Source organism: Xenopus laevis, chromosome 9_10L, assembly GCF_017654675.1.
Source record: "Xenopus laevis strain J_2021 chromosome 9_10L, Xenopus_laevis_v10.1, whole genome shotgun sequence".
Taxonomy (NCBI): Eukaryota; Metazoa; Chordata; class Amphibia; order Anura; family Pipidae; genus Xenopus; species Xenopus laevis.
The window spans coordinates 11,483,428-11,511,339 of record NC_054387.1 but is presented as its reverse complement, the minus strand read 5'-3'; the positions used below and the strand labels follow the sequence as shown (position 1 = coordinate 11,511,339).

The following is a 27,912-nucleotide window of genomic DNA, read 5'->3' as shown; positions in this document are numbered from 1 at the left end:
GCAATTAGATTTTACTGGCCTACAGCAGTTACAGTGAAGAAAGCAAACATCTAATTGGTTGCTATGGGTAACTAGACTGGGCCAACCGTTGCTCATTCTGCTACATAAACCCCTTTTGTGTACGGCGGCACTGGAGTATGATGTAATGTTCAAGTAGCCGATTCAGCGCAGGGCGCCACCTACTTGGCTTCCCTTACTATACACAATGGCCAGTTCAGCATGTTTTCTAGATACGGTGATGTATATGTCATGGACAACATCTTAGGCAATGTCCCTGGAATTTGCGGCACGCTGCCAAGTGAAGTGCAAGTGACTCAACTCATTCTTACAATTTCATTTTTCCTTTACGTTGTGACGCCAGTGAAGCGGAGGATTGTCCTGGGGTGAAGCAGAGCTGACATTCTGGGAGCCGCGCCTTGTTTTTGCGACCATGCTGTGGGCGAGACACTGTTCCCATTCACGGCTTAACCAAACAAGAGAGATGAAAGAGTTACTTTAAATATCTGTTCTGGGCAGGGAATTTGGGCCTTACCCAAACTCTTACTGGAGTGGCCCCTTGTTTCCACTTCTAAGTGGTAATTCCATTTATTTTTCTTTTATTAACGTAACATAAAATATATATATATAAAGGGGACATTAAACATCTAAAGGGCAAGTTAAGTGTTGCACAGAATACATCCAGCTGCCGTCCTTAGGTAGACAAGACAATAGGCAATAAACTCACCTACAATATGTTAGTAAAGGTCAGGACCACCATTAAGGAGTACCCCTAACAGTTCTATGGCTTTACAGTTTGTGTTGCAGAGCTGGAACATTGGACCCTATTTCAAAAAACTGTAAAAACCTACAAATGCTGTAGTAAAAACCAGTGAACTCTTAAAGTCTTAAGGTTATTATGGTAGAGTCAATCATGGTGACCCTACTAATACCTTGCCATCACCCTACTTGTACCCTACTAATACCCTGCTAACACCCTACTTGTACCCTACTAATACCCTGCTAACACCCTACTAGTACCCTACTAATACCCTGCTAACACCCTACTTGTACCCTACGAATACCCTGCTAACACCCTACTTATGCCCTACTAATACCCTGCTAACACCCTACTTGAACCCTTCTAGCACCCTTTACTAGCAACCCTACAAAATCTAGGATTTCACCCCCTTGGGGGTGGCAGGAGCTGCAACATTGGGCCCTATTCCAAAAAACTTAAAAAAAAAACCTAGACCTTCTATAGTAATCGTAAGGCTAGAGGAGTTTACTGTCATTTACTATTGAATGTCTAGTTTTTTACAGTTTTTTTGGAACAGGGTCTAACACTGCAGCTCCTGCCATTATCCCCCAAAGGAGTGAAACCTTAGAACTAGTAAGGGTACTTGTATAGGGTGCTTGAAGGGTGCAAGCAGGGTGCTAGTAGGGTATAACACTAGTACCCCTTGGTGGTGGCTCCAGTGCCTTTTATTAAATATGGGGGTTAAAGCCTTAAGATTATGTCAATCATGGTGACAGGAGCCACCACCAAGGGGGTACTAATGTAATGCCCTACTAGCATCCTGCTATCACCTACTTGTACCCTTCTAGCACCCTATACTAGTACCCCTACTAATTGTAGGCATTCCCCTACTTGGGGGGTGGCAGCATAGGACCCTATCATGGTGACCCTACTAATACCCTGCTAACACCCTACTTGAACCCTACTATTACCCTGCTAGCACCCTGTTTGTACCCTTCTAGCACCCTATACTAGTACCCCTACTATTTGTACGGTTTCACCCCCTTGGAGGTGGCAGGTGCTGCAACATAGGACCCTATCATGGTGACCCTACTAATACTCTGCTAACACCCTACTTGAACCCTACTAATACCCTGCTAGCACCTTACTTGTACTCTTCTAGCACCCGGTACCAGTACCCCTACTAATTGTAGTGTTTCACCCCCTTGGGGTTTGCAGGAGCTGCTACATAGGACCCTTTCATGGTGACCCTACCTACTTGAACCCTACTACAACCCTGCTAGCACCCTTCTAACACCCTACTTGTACCCTTCTAGCACCCTATACTAGTACCTGTACTAATTGTAGAGTTTCACCCCATTGGGGGTGGCAGGAGCTGCAACACAGGACTCTATTCCCAAAAAACTGTAAAAACCTAGACCTTTTATAGAAACTCCAGTAAACTCTTAAGATGATTATGACAGAGGGAACCATGCTAATAACCTGTTAGGAGGAGTTTACGTGCCCATTAAATTATGTTTGAGTTGACCCTACTGGCCTTTTGTGGCAGCCGATTGGCACCAATTTTCTGCCATTGGTAAAAAAAGTCCACTAGGCCAAGATTCTCAATCCTTTCCATCTAGAGCATTGTACTGTATGCTGAGCACTAACTACCTGTAATTAGTACAGCAAAGAGCTGGGGTCGTTAGGAGGGTTTAGCAAAGTGATTTTTACATTATTCTTTCCTCTGTGCTGTGATCCCTGCTCCGATCAATAGGCGCTTCCATTAAATAACAGCACCGCGGGGTTACGGGACAATCGATAGAGCAGTCACTGAATATTTCTTGGCTGCAAATGTCTGAGGCGAAAGCATTAAGTCTAATATAACAGAAGCACCGAACAGCCTTCTCCTAATGTCATTACTCTGCTGATCTTCATCATTTAACCAGAGAAGAAATCAAGTAAATGAATTTAAAAGGCATGTTATTCAAATATTTATCTGCACGGTTGTGCTTAGTACAGGAAAAACCTCCCCTGGCATAGTGTTATAATATCTCTCTGTACAGACTATGAGCAAACCTACCGTACTGTTCCTGCTGAATTGTGCTTAGTACAGGGGAATACCTATGCTGCCATAGTTTTATGGGATCTCTCTGTACAGACTATGAGCAAACTTAGGGGGCTGTTCCTGCTGAATTGTGCTTAGTACAGGGAATACCTATGCTGCCATAGTTTTATGGGATCTCTCTGTACAGACTGTGAGCAAACTTAGAGGGCTGTTCCTGCTGAATTGTGCTTAGTACAGGGGATACCCTATGCTGCCATAGTTTTATGGGATCTCTCTGTACAGACTATGAGCAAACTTAGGGGACTGTTCCTGCTGAATTGTGCTTAGTACAGGGGAATACCTATGCTGCCATAGTTTTATGGGTTCTCTCTGTACAGACTGTGAGCAAACTTAGAGGGCTGTTCCTGCTGAATTGTGCTTAGTACAGGGAATACCTATGCTGCTATAGTTTTATGGGATCTCTCTGTACAGACTATGAGCAAACTTAGGGGACTGTTCCTGCTGAATTGTGCTTAGTACAGGGAATACCTATGCTGCCATAGTTTTATGGGATCTCTCTGTACAGACTGTGAGCAAACTTAGAGGGCTGTTCCTGCTGAATTGTGCTTAGTACAGGGAATACCTATGCTGCCATAGTTTTATGGGATCTCTCTGTACAGACTATGAACAAACTTAGGGGGCTGTTCCTGCTGAATTGTGCTTAGTACAGGGGAATACCTATGCTGCCATAGTTTTATGGGATCTCTCTGTACAGACTATGAACAAACTTAGGGGGCTGTTCCTGCTGAATTGTGCTTAGTACAAGGGGAATACCTATGCTGCTATAGTTTTATGGTATCTCTCTGTACAGACTATGAGCAAACTTAGGGGACTGTTCCTGCTGAATTGTGCTTAGTACAGGGGAATACCTATGCTGCTATAGTTTTATGATATCTCTCTGTACAGGCTATGAGCAAACTTAGGGGGCTTTTCCTGCTGAATTGTGCTTAGTACAGGGGAATACCTATGCTGCCATAGTTTTATGGGATCTCTCTGTACAGACTATGAGCAAACTTTCTTTTCCTGGTGAATCTGAGTGAGGCTTCTGTACCATTACCGACATATTTATCAAAAGAAGTACCAGAAGGATCCAATTTCCACACTAATTAAAACAATCTTGGTCCTTCGATTTGACTGATCTCTGCAGTTTCACATCTCTGTTCCATGGAAGCATAGAGTTGGTATTTCTGAGTATTCGTGACGTAGAGACCTCGACTGTCTGACTGTTTAGTGTCAGATCTTTTCCCTGACTCAAACCAATTCATCTATTTGCTGCTACATATCCTATGAATTCCAGTAGAATGAAACCTTTTAGATGATATTCATGAAAGATTCATAAATACCGTTTAATTGCTCAGCATGAGAAATACACGATTCCAGAGCAAATGAAAAAAGTGCTAATTAAAATACATTGCGTATGTGCAAACAGGAAAATCTTTGCGTTACAATGACCTTGTGGTAGGATGTAGATAACGGTGCTGTGAGAATACTTGCAGTTGGTCCTGCTGTTTGTAAATTTAGAAGAAGAAGGAATAGAAAGATCCTATAACAAGTAAGATTCACTTTTGACAATATGGTTGCCGAGGTCACCGGCTGTAGCAACCAAAGACTGTTTCATGTTGGAGAGGTGACGACTAAAAATGTAATGGGAATAGTCTGTGACACGTAGGTGTGGACAACTACTTCCCCTTTAATCCTGTTTGTGCCTTTGGTTTGCAACGTTTCAGGGAATCTGCACTTTTTTTCTTTTCGAAAGACTTCGGTGAAACAGGATTTACCTGTATAGTGGAGACCCGGCTGCAAAAAAAGGTGTTTTTAGCTCTTTCCTTGTTACAGAAAAATTAAACCTAAAACTACCCCCAGTCACCAAAATTCCTCAACTTTTACCCAAAAGCTGACTCTCTTTTCTTTTAAAAAACCTCTGGCAAATTGTCTTAGAATATGTCTATACATCATAATTTAAAGTAGAACGCTCCCTTTAACATGACATGGGACATTATGAAACCAGTAATCTTTGCACTGCTGGTTGTGACTCCTGAAACCACTTAGCAGAGGCCAGACCGGTAGAAGATCGCCCTTCTGCTACATTGTTTGCTGAGTCAGAACCGCGATGGCATAACTAGATGTTACTGGGCCCCACAGCAAATTAATATTGGGACCCCAACATTTCTAGAGGTTGCCCTTATTACAAGTATATATTTAAAATGTTCATTAATTAGAGCCTCATGGGGCCCCAGAATATTGGAGCATTTCTGGCAACATTTCTAGAGGTTGCCTGTATTACCAGTAGGGATGCACCGAATCCAGGATTCGGTTCTGGATTCGGCCTTTTTCAGCAGGATTCGGCCAAATCCTTCTGCCTGGCCGAACCAAATCCGAATTTGCATATGCAAATGTTTTCTCCTTCCCACTTCTAATTTGCATATGCAAATTAAGATTTGGATTCGGTTCGGTATTCGGCTGAACCTTTCGCAAAGGATTCGGGGGTTTGGCCGAATCCAAAATAATGGATTCGGCACATCCCTAATTACCAGTATATAATTTAAAATGCTTATTAATTAGGGCCTCATGGGGTCCCAAAATGTTGGGGCCCCAACATTTCTAGAGGTTGCCCGTATTACCAGTATATATTTAAAATGCTCATTAATTAGGGCTTCATGGGGCCCCCTATACCTCGTGGGGCCCCCTATACCTCGTTGGGCCCCCAGCAGCCGCAGGGTCTGCTTCCTCTGTAGTTCCGCCCCTGAACAGATGGGGGGATAAACGACTCCGCCTGAAGATCAGTGACGTTTTTGCACAACTGTAAAAAAAAAAACACTGAAGTTTTAAAAAAGTTGCTTTGAATTCAATTCTCTTTTATTGTGCAAAAAAAAAAAGTTTTCAGGGTGGATTTCACCTTTTGCAGACCCAGCCGTGATGCTTTTTGGCTGTGGAGGGAAGAGGGAAGGAAGAGAGTCGTATCACTGGGCTGGTTCTGCTTTTCTTTGTTTTGGGCTGTGTCCCTGGCTGGAGCTGTTTGCTCGCTTGCTACAATGTCTCTGTCCCCAGTTGTGGCTGGAAGCTCCGCCCCCCTCAGTAGCAGGTGTCTGCACAGAGCAGGAAGTAAGGGTGACTGTCGTTCCTGGCTGCCAATTTCACACACTTGTCACCGACACTCTCCCATCCCCGCTCGTCTTCCAAACACCAGGCCGTCGGCACCTTTTCATTAGGCACCTTCACGGGTAGATTATAGGAGACCCTTTAACCTCCTTAAACTCGCCTGTTTCTCCCCCCCCTTCCATCGCCATGTCTCGAAAGGCTTGTTTTTAAAGGACTGAAAAGTTTTCCAGGGATCTGATCCCAGAGCAGCGGAAACACTGGGAACCCCACCTGGATCTCGAGAGTCCCGAAACTTCACCATGGACCTGAACTACGTGGATCGACTTCAGGACCCCATCTCGCTGGAAGGGTGCAGCCAAGATGCCGCCAGCCCTGAAGTCGAGCTGAACTTCTCCGACCTGTTTGACTATGATACTATTTATCCAGACGCCGCAGAAGGTTTGTCGGGTGGGAGTGGAATAGGACATCTGGCTCTGAGAGGGTTAAAAAAGAACGCAACTTAATTCGAAACCTGTCAATCAGTTTTCAGTATGCAAATGATAGACTGGTTTGTTTAGAGTCTCTTCTGTTTAACCCCATGGCTCCATGGGTTAACTGTTTAACGATCGATCATAAGGCAGGGCAGAAGCTTAAATATTGATTTTACGGGGCCGGGGTGCACTAAGCGTTTAGCCCTGGTGCTAGAGCGATATATTGATGACACTGCAGCAACTAAGGGGTTACTAAACCAAGCCCTAGTAACTAAACCATAGTCTGTGTGCAGTACATAAGTACACACAATTAACTCTGTAACTCCCAAGGTGAATCTGGTTGAGATGCTTCTTATTGGCTTTGTGCATTGGCTGCAGCAGTGACACATTTATTTTCTTAAAAAATTGCTGTAGCGCAGTTTCTTTGTATATTCAGTTTACACAGGGAATCTACAGGTTGTCTAACTCTCACGTTCCTAAACTGTGGGACTGGCCAATGGAAAGGGTAGCAACCAATGTTAGATTTGGGGTGAGTGCTTATTTGTGGCCTGGTACCCCTGGAACTATAGGAGGGTGACAGTTACCCCAATGTTTCTATATATCTGTAACCTTGTTATGAGCTAAGGGGGCCCAGTCTGAAGGCCAGTTAGGGGGAGATTTGGGGTGAGTGCTTATTTGTACCCTGGGTACCCCTGGAACTATAGCAGGGTGACTGTTACCCCAATGTTTCTATATATCTGTAACCTTGTTATGAGCTAAGGGGGCCCAGTCTGAAGGTCAGTTAGAGGGAGATTTGGGGTGAGTGCTTATTTGTGCCCTGGGTACCCCTGGAACTATAGCAGGGTGACTGTTACCCCAATGTTTCTATATATCTGTAACCTTGTTATGAGCTAAAGGGAACCAATTGGAAGGCCAGTTAGGGGGAGATTTGGGGTGAGTGCTTATTTGTGCCCTGGGTACCCCTGAAACTATAGCAGGGTGACTGTTATCCCAATGTTTCTATATATCTGTAACCTTGTTATGAGGTAAGGGGGCCCAGCCTGAAGGTCAGTTAAAGGGAGATTTGGGGTGAGTGCTTATTTGTGCCCTGGATACCCCTGGAACTATAGCAGGGTGACTGTTACCCCAATGTTTCTATATATCTGTAACCTTGTTATGAGCTAAAGGGAACCAATTGGAAGGCCAGTTAGGGGGAGATTTGGGGTGAGTGCTTATTTGTGACCTGGGTACCCCTGGAACTATAGTTTAATGTGTCTGGAAATTTGCTATGGCTGATCCTAAACACTGGGCCAGTAAATGCGAGGCTTACAATTCTCTTGCCTATTGTACTACAGAGAAGTTGTAAATAGATGGTGACAGTAATATATGGCAAGATCATGGCGGGGGGGGGGTGAATATAACTATTTTATATAACCCGTAGCCCAACTTGCCTGCCATTTAGTGGTTAATACAGGGCCCCAGCAGCACTTGGTTTACATGGTTAAATGCCCCAAAATGACACATTTGCATGTAGGACAGGCTGTATCTGCACCGTTGGATACTCTAAGCCTGCGGTATATTTGCATGCCCATTACAGATGGCACCTATGATTGTTTTTGGCACTCAGTCCTCTCTCTGTAAACAGATCTATGCAGACCAGCAGATACCCGGTGTATTTACAGTCGACTGCACTTCATTAACCCTGCGGGTGCTCTGCAGGAGAAGCAGAACTGGTTATAAATTATTTGCTTGCCATTCAAATCTCACCGGGGCTTAACATTGGCTGGAGCACGATGACATGGTTCAAAATCACCTCATAATTAACTTTTATCCTAATGAGGAATGGAAATCTAGCCTTATTATCAATCTGCTTTTGGTTACTGGGGACAAGGACCCTAGCAACCAGATTGCGTTTTTTAATTTAATTTTTTTCCTGCATTGTCCATCACAGCATCTTACCCCTCTGAAAGCTTGGGTGGATCAGGGGGCCGCACATTTGATTTGTCTTCATTGGGCCCTGCTCTAATTAGGCTAATAATTGGGCCCCCCTGGGGGAATGGAGTTATGAGAAAGTATTATCTTATCTTTAGAGAATGAAGGCTGAATTGCCTGTACATTATAGGAAATTACATTATTGTACACAAAGAAATAGCAGAACCAAGAATGGAGAGCGATGGCGTTGGTTTCGATTAAATTTTGTTATATAAATTGTCATTGAAGGAATGGACAGTGCTTCTCATTCCCCATGCATTACTCTGTTCTTCTGTTCTTGGTCTGGATAAACTAATACAGGTACGGGACCTGTTATTCAGAATGCTGGGGATAACAGACCTTTCGATAATTTGGATCTTCATATAAACATTAAATAAACCCAATAGGCTGGTTTTGGGATCAAGTACAAGCGACTGTTTTATTATTACACAGAAAAAAGAAAAAATTTTTATTGGATTATTTGGATAATTATATATAATCGAGTCTATGGGGAAAAATTCACTAACCTTCAAAAATTCACCAGCGACGGCTTTGCTCACAGCGCAACACTTCGCCAGGCGTAGATTCGCCAGGACGCTAATTCACTAAAATCCGAAGTTGCGTCAAGGGAGCCGAGCGTTGGTGAAGTTGCGCTAGCGTTACTGCACCAAGCGAAGTTGCACTAGCGTTGCCTAATTTGCATACGGCGGTTGAATGGACGTATATGTTGTAGCAAATACATTACACTACACAAGTCCAGGGAACCTTAATAAATAAAATAAAGTTGTTACATTGCCCTACACATGAGCCCAGTGTATAGTTTATGTGCCATATGTTAGGAAACTATAGGGATACAGCCTATCACCCTGAAAAAGGAAAAGATGCCAGAGTTTTTTGGGAATTAGAAAAATTTTCAACTATTTTTTTAGGAAGTCCTATCTACTCTATTTCACTTCGCCTGGTCTGAGGTGGTGAAGGCAAGTCTGGCACAAGAGGGAACGTCCAGTAAAAACCGCATCTTAGTGAATTTGCTTAGTTACGTCCATTCGGCAGGCGTTAGTGCCGCTAGAGTCTATCTCCTTCGCTAGGGAAGTTACACCGCCGACTGTTAGTAAATCGGCGAAGTACAGAAATGACGTCACTCTGGCGAATTTTCACCCACGTTAGTCACTTCGCCCTTTAGTAAATTTGCCCCTATGGGAGATTGCCTTTCCATAATTCGGAGCTTTCTGGATAATGGTGTTTCCCGATAATTGATCCCATACCTGTACTCTAGTGCGCCAGCTGCAGACCACTGTTATATGATTATGTTTGGCTGTTGACATTGTCTGCACTGCTGCCTCTGACTCCTGAAACGTTGTAGCTGACTAACAGACATGAGGGGAAACTGACTTTTTACATTGTTTCAAGAATCAAACCAGAGAATAGAAAGGGGCAGGCAGACACTTCTTTCATTAGTAAATAAGGTGAGAATGTGGAATGTTTGGCTATTGGAAAGGTGCTCAGTTCCCCTTTAATCAGAGGCCAACCAGCTTAGTCCTGAGGCAACATGGAAGCCCCAACAGCATTTCTAAAATGTTGTTTTACCCCCAGAAAAACCAGTTGAGAAAAGTTCTTTTTTTTCTTGTTTAATTCCTAGGGCCAAGTGTATCGTAAGCCAACCCTGAACCTGAGCTTTGTCTGTGTATTTTGTGTCTGTTCTGCGGCTCAGAGGAAACCTTCAAGAATCTTGTTGTTCCGCCTCGATTGGGTTTCACTAGAAATATGAGGTTGCTTGTAACAAACACACACTGAACAAAGTTACGGTCTGTTCTTTTTAGCAGAGAGCAGATGGGGTGGTTCGCGTTTAAAGGGATACTGTCATGGGGAAATTTTTTTTTCCAGAAATGAATCAGTTAATAGTGCTGCTCCAGCAGAATGCTGCACTGAAATCCATTTCTCAAAAGAGCAAACAGATTTTTTTATATTCAATTTTGAAATCTGACATGGGGCTAGACATATTGTTAGTTTCCCAGCTGCCCCAAGTCATGTGACTTGTACTCTGATAAACTTCAATCACTCTTTACTGCTGTACTCAATAGTAAAAACCCATGTCCCACTAAGACTCCTCCAGTTACATTTAGAAGGAAAAACAGCAGCCTGCCAGAAAGCATTTCTCTCCTAAAGTCCAGGCACAAGTCACATGACTGGAGGCAACTGGGAAATTGACAAAATGTCTAGCCCCATGTCAGATTTCAAAATTGAATATAAAAAAATCTGTTTGCTCTTGGAAATTCAGTGCAGAATTCTGCTGGAGCAGCACTATTAACTGATTCATTTCGGAAAATTATTTTTTCCCCATGACAGTATCCCTTTAAACGCGAACCACCCCATCAATACATACAGTAGCTCTCAGCTAAAAAGAACAGACCGTAACTTTGTTCAGTGTTTGTTTGTTACAAGCAACCTCATATTTCTAGTGAAACCCAATCGAGGCGGCTCCTTCTTTTTCCTGCTGCAATATAACCTTCATCTCCGTATAATCCATTACAGCAGCGCATTTTTATAGAGATGCCGAGAGTTTAGAGAGTTCCCCCTGGCCTATAGAAGGCCCGGACTGGCAATCTGTGGGTTCTGGCAAATGCCAGAGGGGCTGCCATAAGATGCCATAGACAGTCACTATTTAGTGGGCTGGTGGGGAGCTGATTGGGCCTCTCTGTATTTGGAATGCCAGGGCCTATTTTGACTCCCAGTCCAGAACTGGCCTATAGATTCAGCCGTTGTCAGTGAGATTATCAGAGTGCTGCGGGGTGGGTGGGTGACAGAGGATGTGGTGTGGGAAAGTTCTGTGTATTATTAGAAGTGCAGCACATCTAAAAGAGACACACTCATTTGCACGCCTGAGCCCGGCACACAGTTATCCTATAAACGCTGCGGTACTGTGCCGGCTCCAGGCTGTCGCAAGGGTTACATTTTTTTTTTTTTATTGTTCACAATTATTGCATTTTTATCAGGGGGACCATGTTGGGGGTGGCCATAGTCCATTGGCTAAAGGAGTGTGTATATTAGCGGTATCAAAAAGGGCTGAAAATAAACCTGTGCAGTTATAGCAGCAACTGAATCCCCTTATTTTATAGTCTGTACAGAGAGATCCCATAAAACTATGGCAGCATAGGTATCCCCTGTACTAAGCACAATTCAGCAGGAACAGCCCCTAAGTTTGCTCATAGTCTGTACAGAGAGATCCCATAAAACTATGGCAGCATAGGTATTCCCTGTACTAAGCACAATTCAGCAGGAACAGCCCCTAAGTTTGCTCATAGTCTGTACAGAGAGATCCCATAAAACTATGGCAGCATAGGTATTCCCCTGTACTAAGCACAATTCAGCAGGAACAGTCCCCTAAGTTTGCTCATAGTCTGTACAGAGAGATACCATAAAACTATGGCAGCATAGGTATTCCCTGTACTAAGCACAATTCAGCAGGAACAGCCCCCTAAGTTTGCTCATAGTCTGTACAGAGAGATCCCATAAAACTATGGCAGCATAGGTATTCCCCTGTACTAAGCACAATTCAGCAGGAACAGCCCCTAAGTTTGCTCATAGTCTGTACAGAGAGATCCCATAAAACTATGGCAGCATAGGTATTCCCTGTACTAAGCACAATTCAGCAGGAACAGCCCCTAAGTTTGCTCATAGTCTGTACAGAGAGATCCCATAAAACTATGGCAGCATAGGTATTCCCCTGTACTAAGCACAATTCAGCAGGAACAGTCCCCTAAGTTTGCTCATAGTCTGTACAGAGAGATACCATAAAACTATGGCAGCATAGGTATTCCCTGTACTAAGCACAATTCAGCAGGAACAGCCCCCTAAGTTTGCTCATAGTCTGTACAGAGAGATCCCATAAAACTATGGCAGCATAGGTATTCCCCTGTACTAAGCACAATTCAGCAGGAACAGTCCCCTAAATTTGCTCATAGTCTGTACAGAGAGATACCATAAAACTATGGCAGCATAGGTATTCCCTGTACTAAGCACAATTCAGCAGGAACAGTCCCCTAAGTTTGCTCATAGTCTGTACAGTGAGATACCATAAAACTATAGCAGGATAAGTTTTCCCCTGTACAGTACAGCAGGAACAATTATGTGAGCTTCCCAGTGTTGCAGAAAGTTTAAACCTCACAATTTCACTTCCATAAATATTTCAATATAACCCCCATGAAGAATACAGTGACCGAGGCCACCACATTATACACATAGGTTTCTGTTGAGATGAGGCTTCCTCATCTCAGTTACTGAATAAGCATAAAAACCACAAAGCACTGGGTTCTTCTAGGAAAGACGGGTGCACTTGGGCCTCCTGGTCCGGAAAGCTCCTGTTGCACCATATGTTTAATGGCAGGGTAAATCGGTAGATGAAATTCAGTGTTGACAAATTGTGCATCTGGGATTTAAACATATGCAGAGTACCTACACCATTAATGGGACTAAGCTTGGCAAATCCTTGATGTAATAACCTGGGGTCGGCAGAAGAGGCACCGGCATAGGGGTGCTGGTCAGGTAGCTTTTGAAGAGTCTTCTGCCTACCCCTAATCCGACTCTCTTCTTCAGGGAAGGTTATTCTTTCTCTTTCTAAATTCTATTAATGAAACAAATAAAGTACAGAGAAGAGCGGCTAAGCTGATAAAGGGAATGCAAGGTCCCCATCTGGGGAAAGGTTGGCCAAGCTGGGATTGGGTATTCTGGAGAAGGGGGATATAGTAGCTTTTTATAAACATATAGGGGCCATACAATAAACTTTTTGGCTTTTTATTCAGCAGTAGCTACAAGGGAATCCATTCAGATTAGAAGAAAGCAGATTCTGTTTTGTTTGTTATTATAGTGAAATTCTCTCCATGAAGCGGCTGTGCTGGCAGATACATTAGATAGCTTCAAGAAAGGGTTGGATGACTTTTTAGCAAAAGAGAAGATACAGCAATGAACAACTGAAATATATATGACAATGTATATCTGAGTTCCATTTTACTACGTTGCTTTTGTTCTTTGGGTTCCTCTTGCAGTTTATATCCCATTTCCCAAGTAACAGAATCTCTGTAGGAGGATGGCATGCCCTGGGCAGAGAGGGCTGGTACAACACAAGGACATTTTTAGGCTGTTCAAATTATCTGTACTTGCCACCAGCATGGAAGAAATTAGCATTAGAGTAACAAAGCCGTGACGCTCTCTGGGCACCGTTGCATGCCAAGTGCTAACCACCAGGGCATCTGTGTTCCATAATGAACTAAGATTAAAGAAATGGTCAACAAAGGATTTGGGGGGGGCATCATGTACAACCATTGGCGACCAACAAGCAAGCTATTAATCATGTCATTGTGATTCAACTGCTTTAATTGGTTGCAAACACATTTATTTGAATTTCAAGTTTTAGAAATATATTTCTTGCTGTTTTTAGAATGGCATCTGCCAGATCACCTCATTCTTATATATTAGGTGCCAAGCAAGTGCTGTTGTAATATGGCAAATAAGAGGCAGTAACCCTTCCAACACTCTCCCTGTCTTTGTCCTTATATATTAGGCACCTATCTAGTGCTACCAATCCCTATTTCTGTAGGGAAATGAGAGCAGAGCAGACAGTAACCCTTCCAACACTTTCCTCTTGTCTCTCTCCTTATATATTAGGTACCTATCTAGTGTTACCAATCCCTATTTCTGTAGGGAAATGAGAGAGAGCAGACAGTAACCCTTCCAACACTTTCCTCTTGTCTCTGTCCTTAAATATTAGGTACCTATCTAGTGCTACCAATCCCTAATTCTGTAGGGAAATGAGAGCAGAGCAGACAGTAACCCTTCCAACACTTTCCTCTTGTCTCTGTCCTTGTATATTAGGCACCTATCTAGTGTTACCAATCCCTATTTCTGTAGGGAAAAGAGAGCAGAGCAGGCAATAACCATTCCAACATTTTCCCCTTGTCTCTGTCCCTTTTCTATGTTGTGTATTGCTATGGAAGAAACGTTGTGATTAGTTGTTATTGGTTACTGTTGATGTGTACTTTTGCACCTAAGATAATAAATGAGCTCCTTAAACACAATCTTGCCTTCCCCTAAAATTGCTGAATAGGCATAGCCTTGTCTGTGCAGGGGTGAGAATGAATCAGTAAGTCACACCTGTGCCCAGGTGAGGTTAAACATACTATTCCATCCTTATCTCTGACCCATGAAGCGAAGCATTCCATTTATACCTATACAGGGCTACCTCTACTTTTGGAATCAATACTGGTTTGTTTGTTTATTTATTTATACTATAAGCTGCTTGCAGACATTTCAGTAGTTGAGATGCAAGACACTTCTTCCCTTAGACAGTACAGTATGAGGGTATAGCTTATTGTGTGCCCAGAACATTCCTTCTCTGTATATTTGTATTTATACATATATGGGAAGGAGGTGCCATATTGTTTCCCTTAGACAGTACAGTATGAGGGTATAGCTTATTGTGTGCCCAGAACATTCCTTCTCTGTATATTTGTATTTATACATATGGGAAGGAGGTGCCATATTGTTTCCCTTAGACAGTACAGTATGAGGGTATAGTTTATTGTGTGCCCAGAACATTCCTTCACTGTATATTTGTATTTATACATATGGGAAGGAGGTGCCATATTGTTTCCCTTAGACAGTACAGTATGAGGGTATAGCTTATTGTGTGCCCAGAACATTCCTTCTCTGTATATTTGTATTATACATATGGGAAGGAGGTGCCATATTGTTTCCCTTAGACAGTACAGTATAAGGGTATAGCTTATTGTGTGCCCAGAACATTCCTTCTCTGTCGATTTGTATTAATACATATGGGAACGAGGTGCCATATTGTTTCCCTTAGACAGTACAGTATGAGGGTATAGCTTATTGTGTGCCCAGAACATTCCTTCTCTGTATATTTGTATTTATACATATGGGAAGGAGGTGCCATATTGTTTCTGTAGGAAAAATAACTGCTCGCCAACAAAATTGGATATTGCTCCTATTTTGTACTTCTTTATAAAATTCAGAGGGTTATGCCTTTTGAAAGAAAAGATTATTTATTTGATAAATCCAGTTATTGCAAAACAGGTATACAACCTCAGTTGATCTTCATGTGCTGGTAATGGGAGAGAGAGAGAGCAGTCCTTGATGACAAAATCCTTTAGAAGAGTTGCTCCTTGTTATTGATGGTTTTCTCTCTCTGATCTTCTTAGCTTGAAGGTCAGTTTATATACTTTTTCAGTCCAATACAAATGCATTGAACACCTCTAGATCCTCCCATCACTTGTGGTTAAGTCCATATTAGTACTTTCCCAGAAATAGGTTGTGGTAGGTTTTTTATTTTCTTCCAAAGTTTCTACCCCTCTTGGGGGCAGTAGAGGATTACTTTTGGCATATGTCCAAATGACCATTCATTAGGATAATGTAAATGGTGTCTGATATATAAAACAATCACTCTTTCTTAAATGAGTATACATAAATTATCACAAAACCTTATATGTTCAAAATACATGAAGAGAAAACACCCCTTTCCTTATTTATATGTATAATATATATACTATTATTGTATGAAAAAACCTCAATACATGTTTTTTCTGTACAAACTCTTTTGTGACCAGGCCATGCATCACAGTAAAAACCAAATATAGTTTCTCCTTACTCCTCACATAAGACAGCTGTCCTGTCATTTAACACACACACACTCTACCATACAGACCATGAATAGATCTACAAGAATGTAAAGGAATGACCCTAATCCTAAGAATAGGGATTCACCAGACTGATGACCAAGGTTTTTCAATGACAGTGTCTCCTCTAAGAGCCAAGGATACTATTGGAATTAGTTCTTGTTAGTAAAATGTATAATTAAAATATAACAGAATCTTACAGTTTCCCTTAGACAGTACAGTATGAGGGTGTAGTTTATTGTGTGCCCAGAACATTCCTTCTCTGTATATTTGTATTTATACATATGGGAAGGAGGTGCCATATTGTTTCCCTTAGACAGTATAGTATGAGGGTATAGCTTATTGTGTGCCCAGAACATTCCTTCTCTCTATATTTGTATTTATACATATGGGAAGGAGGTGTCATATTGTTTCCCTTAGACAGTACAGTATGAGGGTATAGCTTATTGTGTGCCCAGAACATTCCTTCTCTGTATATTTCTATTTATACATATGGGAAGGAGGTGCCATATTGTTTCCCTTAGACAGTACAGTATGAGGGTATAGCTTATTGTGTGCCCAGAACATTCCTTCTCTCTATATTTGTATTTATACATATGGGAAGGAGGTGTCATATTGTTTCCCTTAGACAGTACAGTATGAGGGTATAGCTTATTGTGTGCCCAGAACATTCCTTCTCTGTATATTTCTATTTATACATATGGGAAGGAGGTGCCATATTGTTTCCCTTAGACAGTACAGTATAAGGGTATAGCTTATTGTGTACCCAGAACATTCCTTCTCTGTCGATTTGTATTAATACATATGGGAAGGAGGTGCCATATTGTTTCCCTTAGACAGTACAATATGAGGGTATAGCTTATTGTGTGCCCAGAACATTCCTTCTCTGTATATTTGTATTTATACATATGGGAAGGAGGTGCCATATTGTTTCCCTTAGACAGTACAGTATGAGGGTATAGTTTATTGTGTGCCCAGAACATTCCTTCTCTGTATATTTGTATTTGTACATATGGGAAGGAGGTGCCATATTGTTTCCCTTAGACAGTACAGTATGAGGGTATAGCTTTTTGTGTGCCCAGAACATTCCTTCTCTGTCGATTTGTATTTATACATATGGGAAGGAGGTGCCATATTGTTTCCCTTAGACAGTACAGTATGAGGGTATAGCTTATTGTGTGCCCAGAACATTCCTTCTCTGTATATTTGTATTTATACATATGGGAAGGAGGTGTCATATTGTTTCTCTTAGACAGTACAGTATGAGGGTATAGCTTATTGTGTGCCCAGAACATTCCTTCTCTGTATATTTGTATTTATACATATGGGAAGGAGGTGTCATATTGTTTCTCTTAGACAGTACAGTATGAGGTTATAGCTTATTGTGTGCCCAGAACATTCCTTCTCTGTATATTTGTATTTATACATATGGGAAGGAGGTGCCATATTGTTTCCCTTAGACAGTACAGTATGAGGGTATAGCTTATTGTGTGCCCAGAACATTCCTTCTCTCTATATTTGTATTTATACATATGGGAAGGAGGTGCCATATTGTTTCCCTTAGACAGTACAGTATGAGGGTATAGCTTATTGTGTGCCCAGAACATTCCTTCTCTGTATATTTCTATTTATACATATGGGAAGGAGGTGCCATATTGTTTCTCTTAGACAGTACAGTATGAGGGTATAGCTTATTGTGTGAATGCTTTAGGCATAAACTAGCCCTTTAATAGAAGAGGAGACGACTTTAAGTTCTAATGGCCGGTGACAGTACATGTGGTTGCTATGGACGGGATAGGAATGTCGGTAACAAAGGCAGTTGGCAGGCAACTATGCAATATAATGTACCAGGCAGGCAAAACAGGAAAAAAACTCATTATTGCAAGTACAAGAAACTGAGTGTAAACCGAATAACATCCTGCCGTAAATACCAGTGTTCCCATTAGGAGGCTCACGGCTTTATTTTTACACTGTGTTTCTTACTCATTTTAACAAAATACGCAACATACACTCAAAACAAAAAGACAGATTTAGCCCTAAATTAACTCACCTTTTAATGATATGATGGGGCCACACACATCCCATTTTGTAGGGTCAACGCATTAAGAGCAGCTTAGACCAAGACGTTTTGTGGCCCCACAAGGAACATATTTTTTTGGCACATGTTCATTAAGCTTTACTGTGTTCATCTAGTCCATACATTTCCATATTTGATCTCCATCTTGTCCTACTGTCTGAATCTGGCCATACATTGTTACATAGTTAAATCGGGTTGAAAAAAGACAGTCCATCAAGTCCAACTCCTCCAAATGAAAACCCGGCATCCATACACACACCCCTCCCTACTTTCACATAAATTCTATATACCCATACCTATACTAACTATAAAGTTTAGTATCACAATAGCCTTTGATATTATGTCTGTCCAAAGAATCATCCAAGTCCCTCTTAAAGTCATTAACTGAATCAGCATCACAACATCACCCGGCAGTGCATTCCACAACCTCACTGTCCTGACTGTGAAGAACCCCCTACGTTGCTTCAAATGAAAGTTATTTTCTTCTAGTCTAAAGGGGAGGCCTCTGGTACGGTGATCCACTTTATGGGTAAAAAGGTCCCCTGCTATTTGTCTATAATGTCCTCTAATGTACTTGTAAAGTGTAATCATGTCCCCTCGCAAGCGCCTTTTTTTCCAGAGAAAATAACCCCAACCTTGACAATCTACACTCATAATTTAAGTCTTCCATCCCTCTAACCAGTTTAGTTGCACTTAGACTCTGCACTCTCTCCAGCTCATTTATATCCCTCTTAAGGACTGGAGTCCAAAACTGCACTGCATACTCCAGATGAGGCCTCACCAGGGACCTATAAAGAGGCATAATTATGTTTTCATCCCTTGAGTTAATGAGTTAATGCCTTTTTTTTATTTGCTTTAGTAGCCACAGAATTCGACAACTTGTTATCTGCAAAAACCCCTAGATCCTTCTCAGTTAAGGAAACTAAAGGCCATTTAGTGTATAACTTGTTGATCTAATTTTACCATCTCCATCTTTGTCTTTGGTTTTGATCTTGCCTACTGTTTCCATGCCTCTCTACCATCTCCATCTTTGGTCTTAATCTTGGCAACTGTTTCCATGTTACTCTACCATCTCCATCTTTGCCTTTAGTCTTGATCTTGACCCACAGCCTCCATGTTGCCCTAATGTCTCCATCTCACCCTACTGGGTCTGCCTCTATAATTATGCCAGTGCCTACCACTGCCATATAAGAAAAACACATCACTGTTTACAAAAGGGATTTATGTTCTGTGCCTCAGATAGTATTTAACCTTGGTTAGAGTTTGCATTGCATCTTGTTGCCATAAAGTACACTACCTGCTATTTTAGCTAAGTGCTTGGACACACCTAGGTGGTATACAAATAACCTGCAAATGAAGTAATAAACATAGGTTTATGTGTTGCAGTACTTGTTTTAGCCGATGGCCGTTTATGCCGATAGGGCTGGAATAGAACAGCGCCACTATTTGAATGGTATTTTGGGTATAGTCATATTGAATTGGATTAATCTTGACTTTTTTTTCTTGAAAACTAAAGCATTGTTGTCTTGCTTTACGGCAAGAAGTCTAGCTAAACTCTCAGGGCCAGAGCCTCCCATGAATAAGCTGACCAGATAACGGTTTATTAATTTGGCAATCAGACCAAAATCAATTTACCCTTTATCTTAAAGACTAGAACATTAACAACACTGATACCTATAGTTGATAAGACAGCTTAGATTGCTAAAGAATGCCAAAGTGGTCAGCTTGCATAGTAGCTCTTGAAGCCTTCATAAGAATAATCAATTGTATTAAAGAGATATAAATCCTAAGATAACATTTATGCATAATGAAAGCACAATACTAAAGGAATTGTAATGTCCAGTAGCAATTTATTCAATTGTCCGTAATGTGTTCCTACTTAGTCCTAAAGAGAGCCTTCTTTTTTCCAGAAGACACGAATCCTTCACATAAAACCATCAGCCCACCACCTGGAGTTGCGTATTCTCATGGCGAATTATTCATCAAGTCATACAGTAACCTGCCATACCATAGGGATGCCATGGGCACCTATGAACAGACAGATAGCGTAGGGTCAAAATACTTCTTGGACCCTCTGAAGGCTTGTGGGGCTTCAGCTTTGAGTCCAAGGATTGAGATCACTCCATCTCATGAACTGATTCAATCAGGTGGTCGCAGCAGAGAATCAGATATATTTGTAGAGTTCCTCACAAACTCAGCGGCTACTAGTCCAAGGGTTACACTGCCTGTCCCTGGGTTTGAGGGCTACAGAGAACCGCTTTGCTTGAGCCCTGCTAGCAGTGGTTCTTCCGCCAGCTTCATTTCCGAGACCAATTTCTCTCCTTACACATCACCTTGTGTCTCACCCAATGGGCCTAATGATGACTTGTGTCCACAGTTTCAAAACATCAATCCTCATTATTCTCCTAGAGCTTCTCCAATAATGTCACCACGAGAAAGCATGACAGAGGACACCTTCCTGGGACCACATTCTCCATCGTCTCGCCCAAGATCACGGTCATCATCCCCAGGCTCAAAAAGAAGGTCGCCTTCACCACAGCCTTCACCACAGGTCCATTTACGGGACGATAACTCAAGCCTGGGTTTTTCTCACTCTTCCTCTTCAACACTTATGGACGCCATGAATAGCCTTGTTGCAGACCATTCATGTGGTGTCCCACCGAAAATATGGAAAACTAGTCCAGAACCATCTCCAGTGTCTTCCCATAAGAATCTGCCTTGCCATATTTATCAGCCCACAGAATATTTGGGCCCTTATGAAAAGGAGGAGAGACAAAATGTGGATTCTGGGTCAATCCTACTGATGCCGCCTTCGTGGCCAAAGCAGCTGGTTCCTGCCATGCCTTACTACAGGTAAACTAAATATAGCTTCTATCTATCAATATAACTATCTGTTATTCAAGCATATAAATAAGTTGGGTAATGCCCTAACCAGAGCAGACACATCCAGATCTAGTAACTAATAGCCACCACTCATGTAATAGTCTGTTCTGGGAATAAAAACATCTGATTGGTTGCTTAAGGTTATGAGACCTGGGGGTATGTGTTAAGAACCTTCTACACATTCTGTTGTTATTCTGTATATGTGCTGTGGGTCTAAGTTATGGTATGTTTTCAGTTGGACTGAGACCAGGGCAGTGACTGGGCCATGTAGGGCATTCACCTGATTGTTCCTGATGTTCCAGAGTTACTTTCCCTAATGTCTGGGATCAATGTCCTGCTGATCTCCAAGATGCACCATCCTTTCTTCTATCTTAACGAGATGCCCAAATAAAAAGCAGCCCTATAGCATGGCACTACCACTCCCAATCTTCTCTCTGGATATGGTGTATTAGGCAAAAGTCTATCTTGGCCTTATCTGACCACAAAACGAATTCCCTTGTGATAACTTGGTTATCTCAAGCTTTTTGAGAATTGGTGAGGCAAACTCCAGACAGGCTTCCTTGTGGTTCTTACTAAGAACAGACTTCTTTTGTGCCACTACCTTACATCCCAGTGTCATGCAGAGGTCTTCTTATGGTTCTATGCCTATAGTGAAGTAGTGTATGGTGGTGGTAGTGTATGCCCAAAACCCATCCCAAGTCCACCCACCTTCCAGGGCAGGTGTACCAAACTGACTATTGATGTTGATATCATTCTCCAGTAGAAGATCTGAAATTGTGTATCTCATTTCTCCCACACAGCATACCCGTCACCTCCCTTCCTCCTCTTGAGTGGCCCTTGCCAACTCAGGTTGGGTCTTACGAACTCCAAATAGAAGTGCATCCTAAGCCCCATCATCGTGCACACTATGAGACGGAGGGGAGTCGTGGAGCCGTAAAGTCACCTAATGGGGGTCATCCAGTGGTTCAGGTAAGACTCTCTCCTAATATTGGTTAATGACATATATATAGTGTATATATAGAATAATCAGTCACCTGCCTAATCTGAACTATAAGGCTACCTAACAAGCTATTGTGGCCAGTTGGGCTTCAAGTGTACACTGGTACCACACTTTGAGCACCTTTTCCTTCCATCATGATTTGCTCACTTGAATGATGTTGACATATTTAACTAGGGAGGTTGATTCTGGTAACTTTTCCAGTGGAACAGTCAGTCTCTTAATGATATATGCCAATGGGACTCTACAGTCTAGCAGTCTAAAGTCTCTTATGTTTTCTGCCACCAGCTGGCCCTACTCTTCCTCCTTTCCTTGGAGGAAGTGAATGCAGAATCTGGCAATTTGCTCTTCAAGGTATTGGTGCAGATGTGTTTCCAGTATCCTACACACTTAGAATGATATGGTTAACATTAAAACTTTGGAGACCTAAGTGTGTGGCTTGTTCCTACCTACAAGGTCCACCAGAGACTATACTGTAGATCAGAGGTCATCAACCCTTCATACCCATGAGTCACATTCAAACACCAGCAGGATTAACATTGCTAGGGGTTGAAAAGTAAGGAGTGTCATTGGTTTATGTGGGCCACCAGCACCTGTTTAACCTGTACTTGCCTTAAAGCTAGGCATTTAATTATGAGCAAATTATTAGAGACCATTTGGAGCAACATCAAAGGGGGTGGCAAATCTTGGGTTGGGGATCACTGCTGTAGATTATTCTGTCCAGGTTTTGACCGTGAACATGTCCCACACTACACAAAGAAATGCTGCATTATCCAGTTGGATCAGGCACGGTGCCAAACAGCAGTACACCTGCGTGTCCCAGTATCTCCTAACTACCTAACAACTCCTCTTCCTGCCATAGGGAACCTAAAAGGACCTAATTGAAATGTTCTCACTTAAATTAAATGTTAATAGGAAGTCTTCCATCCCAGCCTACAGGACAATATTCATATTGGAACCACTGGAAGTACATGGACCGTTACCTTTAATTCTAGGTATAATTCACTAAGCTCCATATCACAACGTGTTCATTGAGGACCTTCATCTTTATCCTGCACGTTAGGCCTTTTGTTTTCCTTTTTAAATTAAACAAATGTGTTTGGGAGCACGGATGAATGATCTGCTATTGTTGGCTTAAAGGAGCCTGTAAGCCCAGTGGCAGCAGACAGGTGCAGTTACGGATAAAGCGGCGCGCTGATGGACTTTATTTGTATAAGCGCCAAGCTGATTCCAAGCACTCAGCCAAACGCAGAGCAATATATAGTCCTTTGTTTAGACAGAGAAAATAAGCAGAGGTTTAGGCTAAAAATATCAAGCTCTCCCCACACCCCCCTGAGCAGCTGAAAAGTCTTCTACGTTTGTCTTTTCTCTTTATTTTAGACTCACGGTGAGCAGAAGTTTGTTTTCACCTTTGCTTCTATACAAGTGTTATTGGCTCATCTTGTCGCCTAAAGGAGTTGTTCATCTTTAGGTTAACTTTTATTATTTTATAGAATGGCCAATTTGAAGCAACTTTTCAATTGGTTTATTTATTTTATATTTTATTTCTTTATCTGTCCAGCTTTCAAATGGGGGGGGGGGGTCACTGACCCCATCTAAAAAACAAATACTATAGCCTTCTTTAGTTTCAGGGTGGGGGGACAGGTGGGTGTTGTATCAGGGGGCCTGGACAGATGTTTGAGATCATCATAGGTCTAAATGGGCAATTGTAGGTGAGCAAGTTTTTTCTTCAGTGGCAACTGAGTTGGCAGGAACCACCACCCAAGGGGTGACTTGATTTGGTTGGAGACAAATAATCTCTAGGGAGGGGACCCTACTAACTAAACTAAAAAGTACACAAACTATCTTTTTTTTAATCATAAAAACAGAACAGTTCGCACTCAATTTGAGATGTTCATGCAGATATTCTTGATATATCCGTAAGATAATCACTGGCACACTTCCTGAAATACATTTACTATAACGGTGCAATGTTGTCACAATGTTAGAAAACAAAGTGTGTTTTGTGACAGTTAATGAGGCCAAAACTGTCAGCCTTCTTACATTGCCCCAGTTTACCCCAAATATTAGTTTCAATCTGCCTCATCCCTGCTCATTTTCTCATATCCCACACCCCCTTTTATAGACCATGATAGGGGTACCCCATTTAAAGAGGAGATCCAATCTGAAGTTTTTTTTTTTTTTATATCTGTGCCCTGGGTACACCTGGAACTATAGCGGTGACTGTTACCCCAATGTTTCTATATATCTGTAACCTTGTTATGAGCTAAGGGGGCCCAGCCTGAAGGCCAGTTAGGGGGAGATTTGGGGTGAGTGCTTATTTGTACTCTGGGTACCCCTGGAACTATAGCGGTGACTGTTACCCCAATGTTTCTATATATCTGTAACCTTGTTATGAGCTAAGGGGGCCCAGCCTGAAGGCCAGTTAGGGGGAGATTTGGGGTGAGTGCTTATTTGTACTCTGGGTACCCCTGGAACTATAGCAGGGTGACTGTTACCCCAATGTTTCTATATATCTGTAACCTTGTTATGAGCTAAGGGGGCCCAGCCTGAAGGCCAGTTAGGGGGAGATTTGGGGTGAGTGCTTATTTGTTCCCTGGGTACCCCTGGAACTATAGCAGGGTGACTGTTACCCCAATGTTTCTATATATCTGTAACCTTGTTATGAGCTAAGGGGGCCCAGCCTGAAAGCCAATTAGGAGGAGATTTGGGGTGAGTGCTTATTTGTGCCCTGGGTACCCCTGGAACTATAGCAGGGTGACTGTTACCCCAATGTTTCTATATTTCTGTAACCTTGTTATGAGCTAAGGGGGCCCAGCCTGAAAGCCAATTAGGAGGAGATTTGGGGTGAGTGCTTATTTGTGCCCTGGGTACCCCTGGAACTATAGCAGGGTGACTGTTACCCCAATGTTTCTATATATCTGTAACCTTGTTATGAGCTAAGGGGACCCAGTCTGAAGGTCAGTTAGGGGGAGATTTGGGGTGAGTGATTATTTGTACCCTGGGTACCCCTGGAACTATAGCAGGGTGACTGTTACCCCAATGTTTCTATATATCTGTAACCTTGTTATGAGCTAAGGGGCCCAGTCTGAAGGGCAGTTAGGAAAATATTTGGGTTTAGTGGTTATTTATTAAGAATAAGAAGCAATGTTTTCTGCAAAGCTTTTAGGACTTGATATGATGACTTGCATTCGGCTAAAAAATAGGCATATTTGCTTATGTGGAGCAGTAAGAAGACTTAAGAAGTATTTTTTTTTTTTTTTGGTTTAGTATGTGCAGGGAGCCAAGCAATATGTTTTGAACGTGTGTTTATTTGAAATGACATTTTGAGGTATGTCAAGTACCAGGCTAAGGAAGATGTGGCTGAACACCGGAAGGCTCATTAATTTCCTCTTTCAGTGCAGAGAAGTCTCGAGCGCTTGTGTTGTAGGTGCCTGGGCTCATCCGAGGAAGGAAGCAACCCTGACAGAGAAGGGAAATTAGAAGGTTTGTTGGTGCCAACTGGATGCAGTTGGAGGGAGCAATCCTTATCAATTGTAGCCAGTTCTGAATTGTGTGTTATTATAAATCATATCTTTGAGAATACGGAGGTTTTGTACTTTCCTGCAGAGAATCAAGTGCCAAGAAGAAGGGCCTACAGGGGGGTAAGACTGGTACGTGTGCATTAGAGCACAAACAGAAGATGGAGGAAATCCAGGCTCTTAGATGGATATATTGTTCCTTTATTTAATGTGTATGACATCTGGGTGATTGTATTCTGGATGCTCAGAGGGCCATCTTCTGTAAAATAGGTAGGCTGCAGGGATTATAGTCTTAAGCATTATCATACCCTACTGAACCATATACCCCCCAGGTAATACATATAATTCTCAGGGTATTTGTCCCTCTTTTATATTATAGGGCTAGGTGGCAACAATGTTGGACTGTAGTTTCTGGTCCCTCCTAAAACCTCACCGCATGGGCCCGGACACAACAAGCACCCTTTGTGAACCCTTTATGGCGTACCTCCGCCCACCACCACTGCCTGGCGCTGAAATCTGTCCAAACCGCTTCCCCGTCTGCAGATTCTTCACTACAGTGTGGGTCAGGTGCACAGGGATTTTTCTCAGTTCGGGTCCAGTCCGACCCTGTATAACCCACATATTAGAATGTTCTGAACTGATTGCTGGCTGGTTGTCTAAAGGTGACCATAGACGCACAGATAATATCGTACAAAACTAATTTTCGTACAATATTCGGTGCGTTTGTTGGGAAAAGAGCCGACCGATATGGGCAGAAGACTTGGATATCGGTCGGCTCGAGTGTATTGAAACGAAAGGATCTTTCTTGGAAAGATCATTTCCAAGAAAGATCGTAAATGTTACATCTATGCCTACCTTAAGGAAATAGAGAGAGTGGGGCAAATTTACTTACCTCCGAAGTTGCGCCAGCGGTGACTTTGCCGCACTTTGCCAGGTGAAGTTTCCCAGGGCGCCGCTAATTCACTAAAATCCGAAGTTGCGCTCAGGGAGACGAAAGGTAGAGAAGTTGCGCTACTGATAATTTGTCAAGCAAAGCGAAGTTACGCTAGCGTTGTCTAATTTGCATACGGCGCCAAGTTAAAGTACAATGGACGTATATGGACGCAGCAAATACATTACACTACACAAGCCTGGGAAAGCTTCATAAAATAAAATAGAGTTGATATTTTGCCCTACACATCTGCCCACTGTATAGTTTAGGTGCCATATGTTAGGAAATGTAGGGGGGAAGGAGGGTACCCCCAAAAAAATTTACGATCTTTTTCATCCTATCACCGTTAAAAAAGTAAAAGACGCAAGCGTTTTTCAGGACTTAGAAAAAATGTCAACTTTTTTTGAAGCAAGTCCTATCTACTCTATTGCACTTGGCCTTGTCTGAGGTGGCGAAGGCAAGTCTGGCGCAAGAGGTAACGTTCAGTAAAATGCGTAAGTTAGTGAATTAGCGTAGTTACTTCCCTTGGCCATAACTTCGGCCGGTGTAAGGGTGCGAAGTAGCGCTAGAGTAGGTCCACTTCGATAGGGAATTTACGCCAGCGCCCGTTAGTAAATCGCGAAGTAACGAAATGACGTCACACTGCCGAATTTTCGCTAGCCACTTCGCCCTTTAGTAGATTTGCCCCAGTGGGTAACTAGTGGAAGGCTGGAAGCAGACCCTGCACCCTATTTTGAACTTTGTGGTTGGCACCCTGTTTGCATCACCAGTTTAAGAAATGATTGCTCTCTAATTGCACACTTTAGTGATTGTGGCCGCTATTTGAGTAATGGGCTGGGTTCAGCCCACAAGCAGGCATTTCAAGAAGGAAGAAGAGAAAGAGGCTGAATTCAGTTTACTGTTTATTTAAGGGCAGCTTTGAATCCATGCAGATTAAAATCTTGCTTGCAAAAGGCACTGAAAAAGAAAAGCCTCCTTGTTTCAGGGAAAGGTGGGGGGAAAGTTTGGCCAAAGTGCCTCTCGCTCCCTCTCCTCACAGACCAAACTAAACACGTCTGGCCGGGGTCATAATATCACAGTAATTAAATAAAAAGATTAAGAACCCTTTTTTTTAAATTTTATTTTTCAAGTTAAAAAAAAAATAGGACCTTTAAATCCCAAAATAGAGTTCAGAAAGACAGACGCTACGTCTGGCCCACCGCTTGTATGGTAAATGTGACTCAAAGCAGTTGGTTTCGCTCCAGCCTGAGCCCTGCGTCGGGTTTATAGGCCTTTTATTGTGACTCGCTCGCCTTTTTTTTTCTTAATGCAAATAATTTCCTTTGCAGGTGCAATGTCTTATTAGCAACTCCGCCGCTTTCCAAATCTCTCTTTTATATTGTGGGCGAGTTTTATTCAAGGCAATAGAAACCTGAGACTTGGTGAATATAGAGTTATATAAAGTCAAGTGGTTCGGCCGGGGACTCGACCATTT

At 42.3% G+C, this 27,912-nt stretch overlaps 1 protein-coding gene across 5 annotated transcripts in view; it reads left to right on the top strand.

Annotated features, from left to right (window-relative positions):
- nfatc2.L (nuclear factor of activated T cells 2 L homeolog) overlaps positions 1-27,912 on the top strand; it is an 87,118-nt gene that overhangs the window by 8,443 nt on the left and 50,763 nt on the right. For 2 of the 5 annotated variants that reach the window (XM_041576172.1, XM_018234936.2), the window contains exons 1-3: positions 5,756-6,359; positions 20,017-20,959; positions 21,790-21,958. In XM_041576172.1, the coding sequence (XP_041432106.1) occupies positions 6,221-6,359; positions 20,017-20,959; positions 21,790-21,958 (1,251 nt within the window). In that variant the 5' untranslated portion in view covers positions 5,756-6,220. Of the gene's footprint in view, positions 1-5,755; positions 6,360-20,016; positions 20,960-21,789; positions 21,959-27,912 lie in introns of those variants that run through there. The other 3 variants (XM_041576174.1, XM_041576173.1, XM_041576175.1) reach the window with 3 other exon arrangements.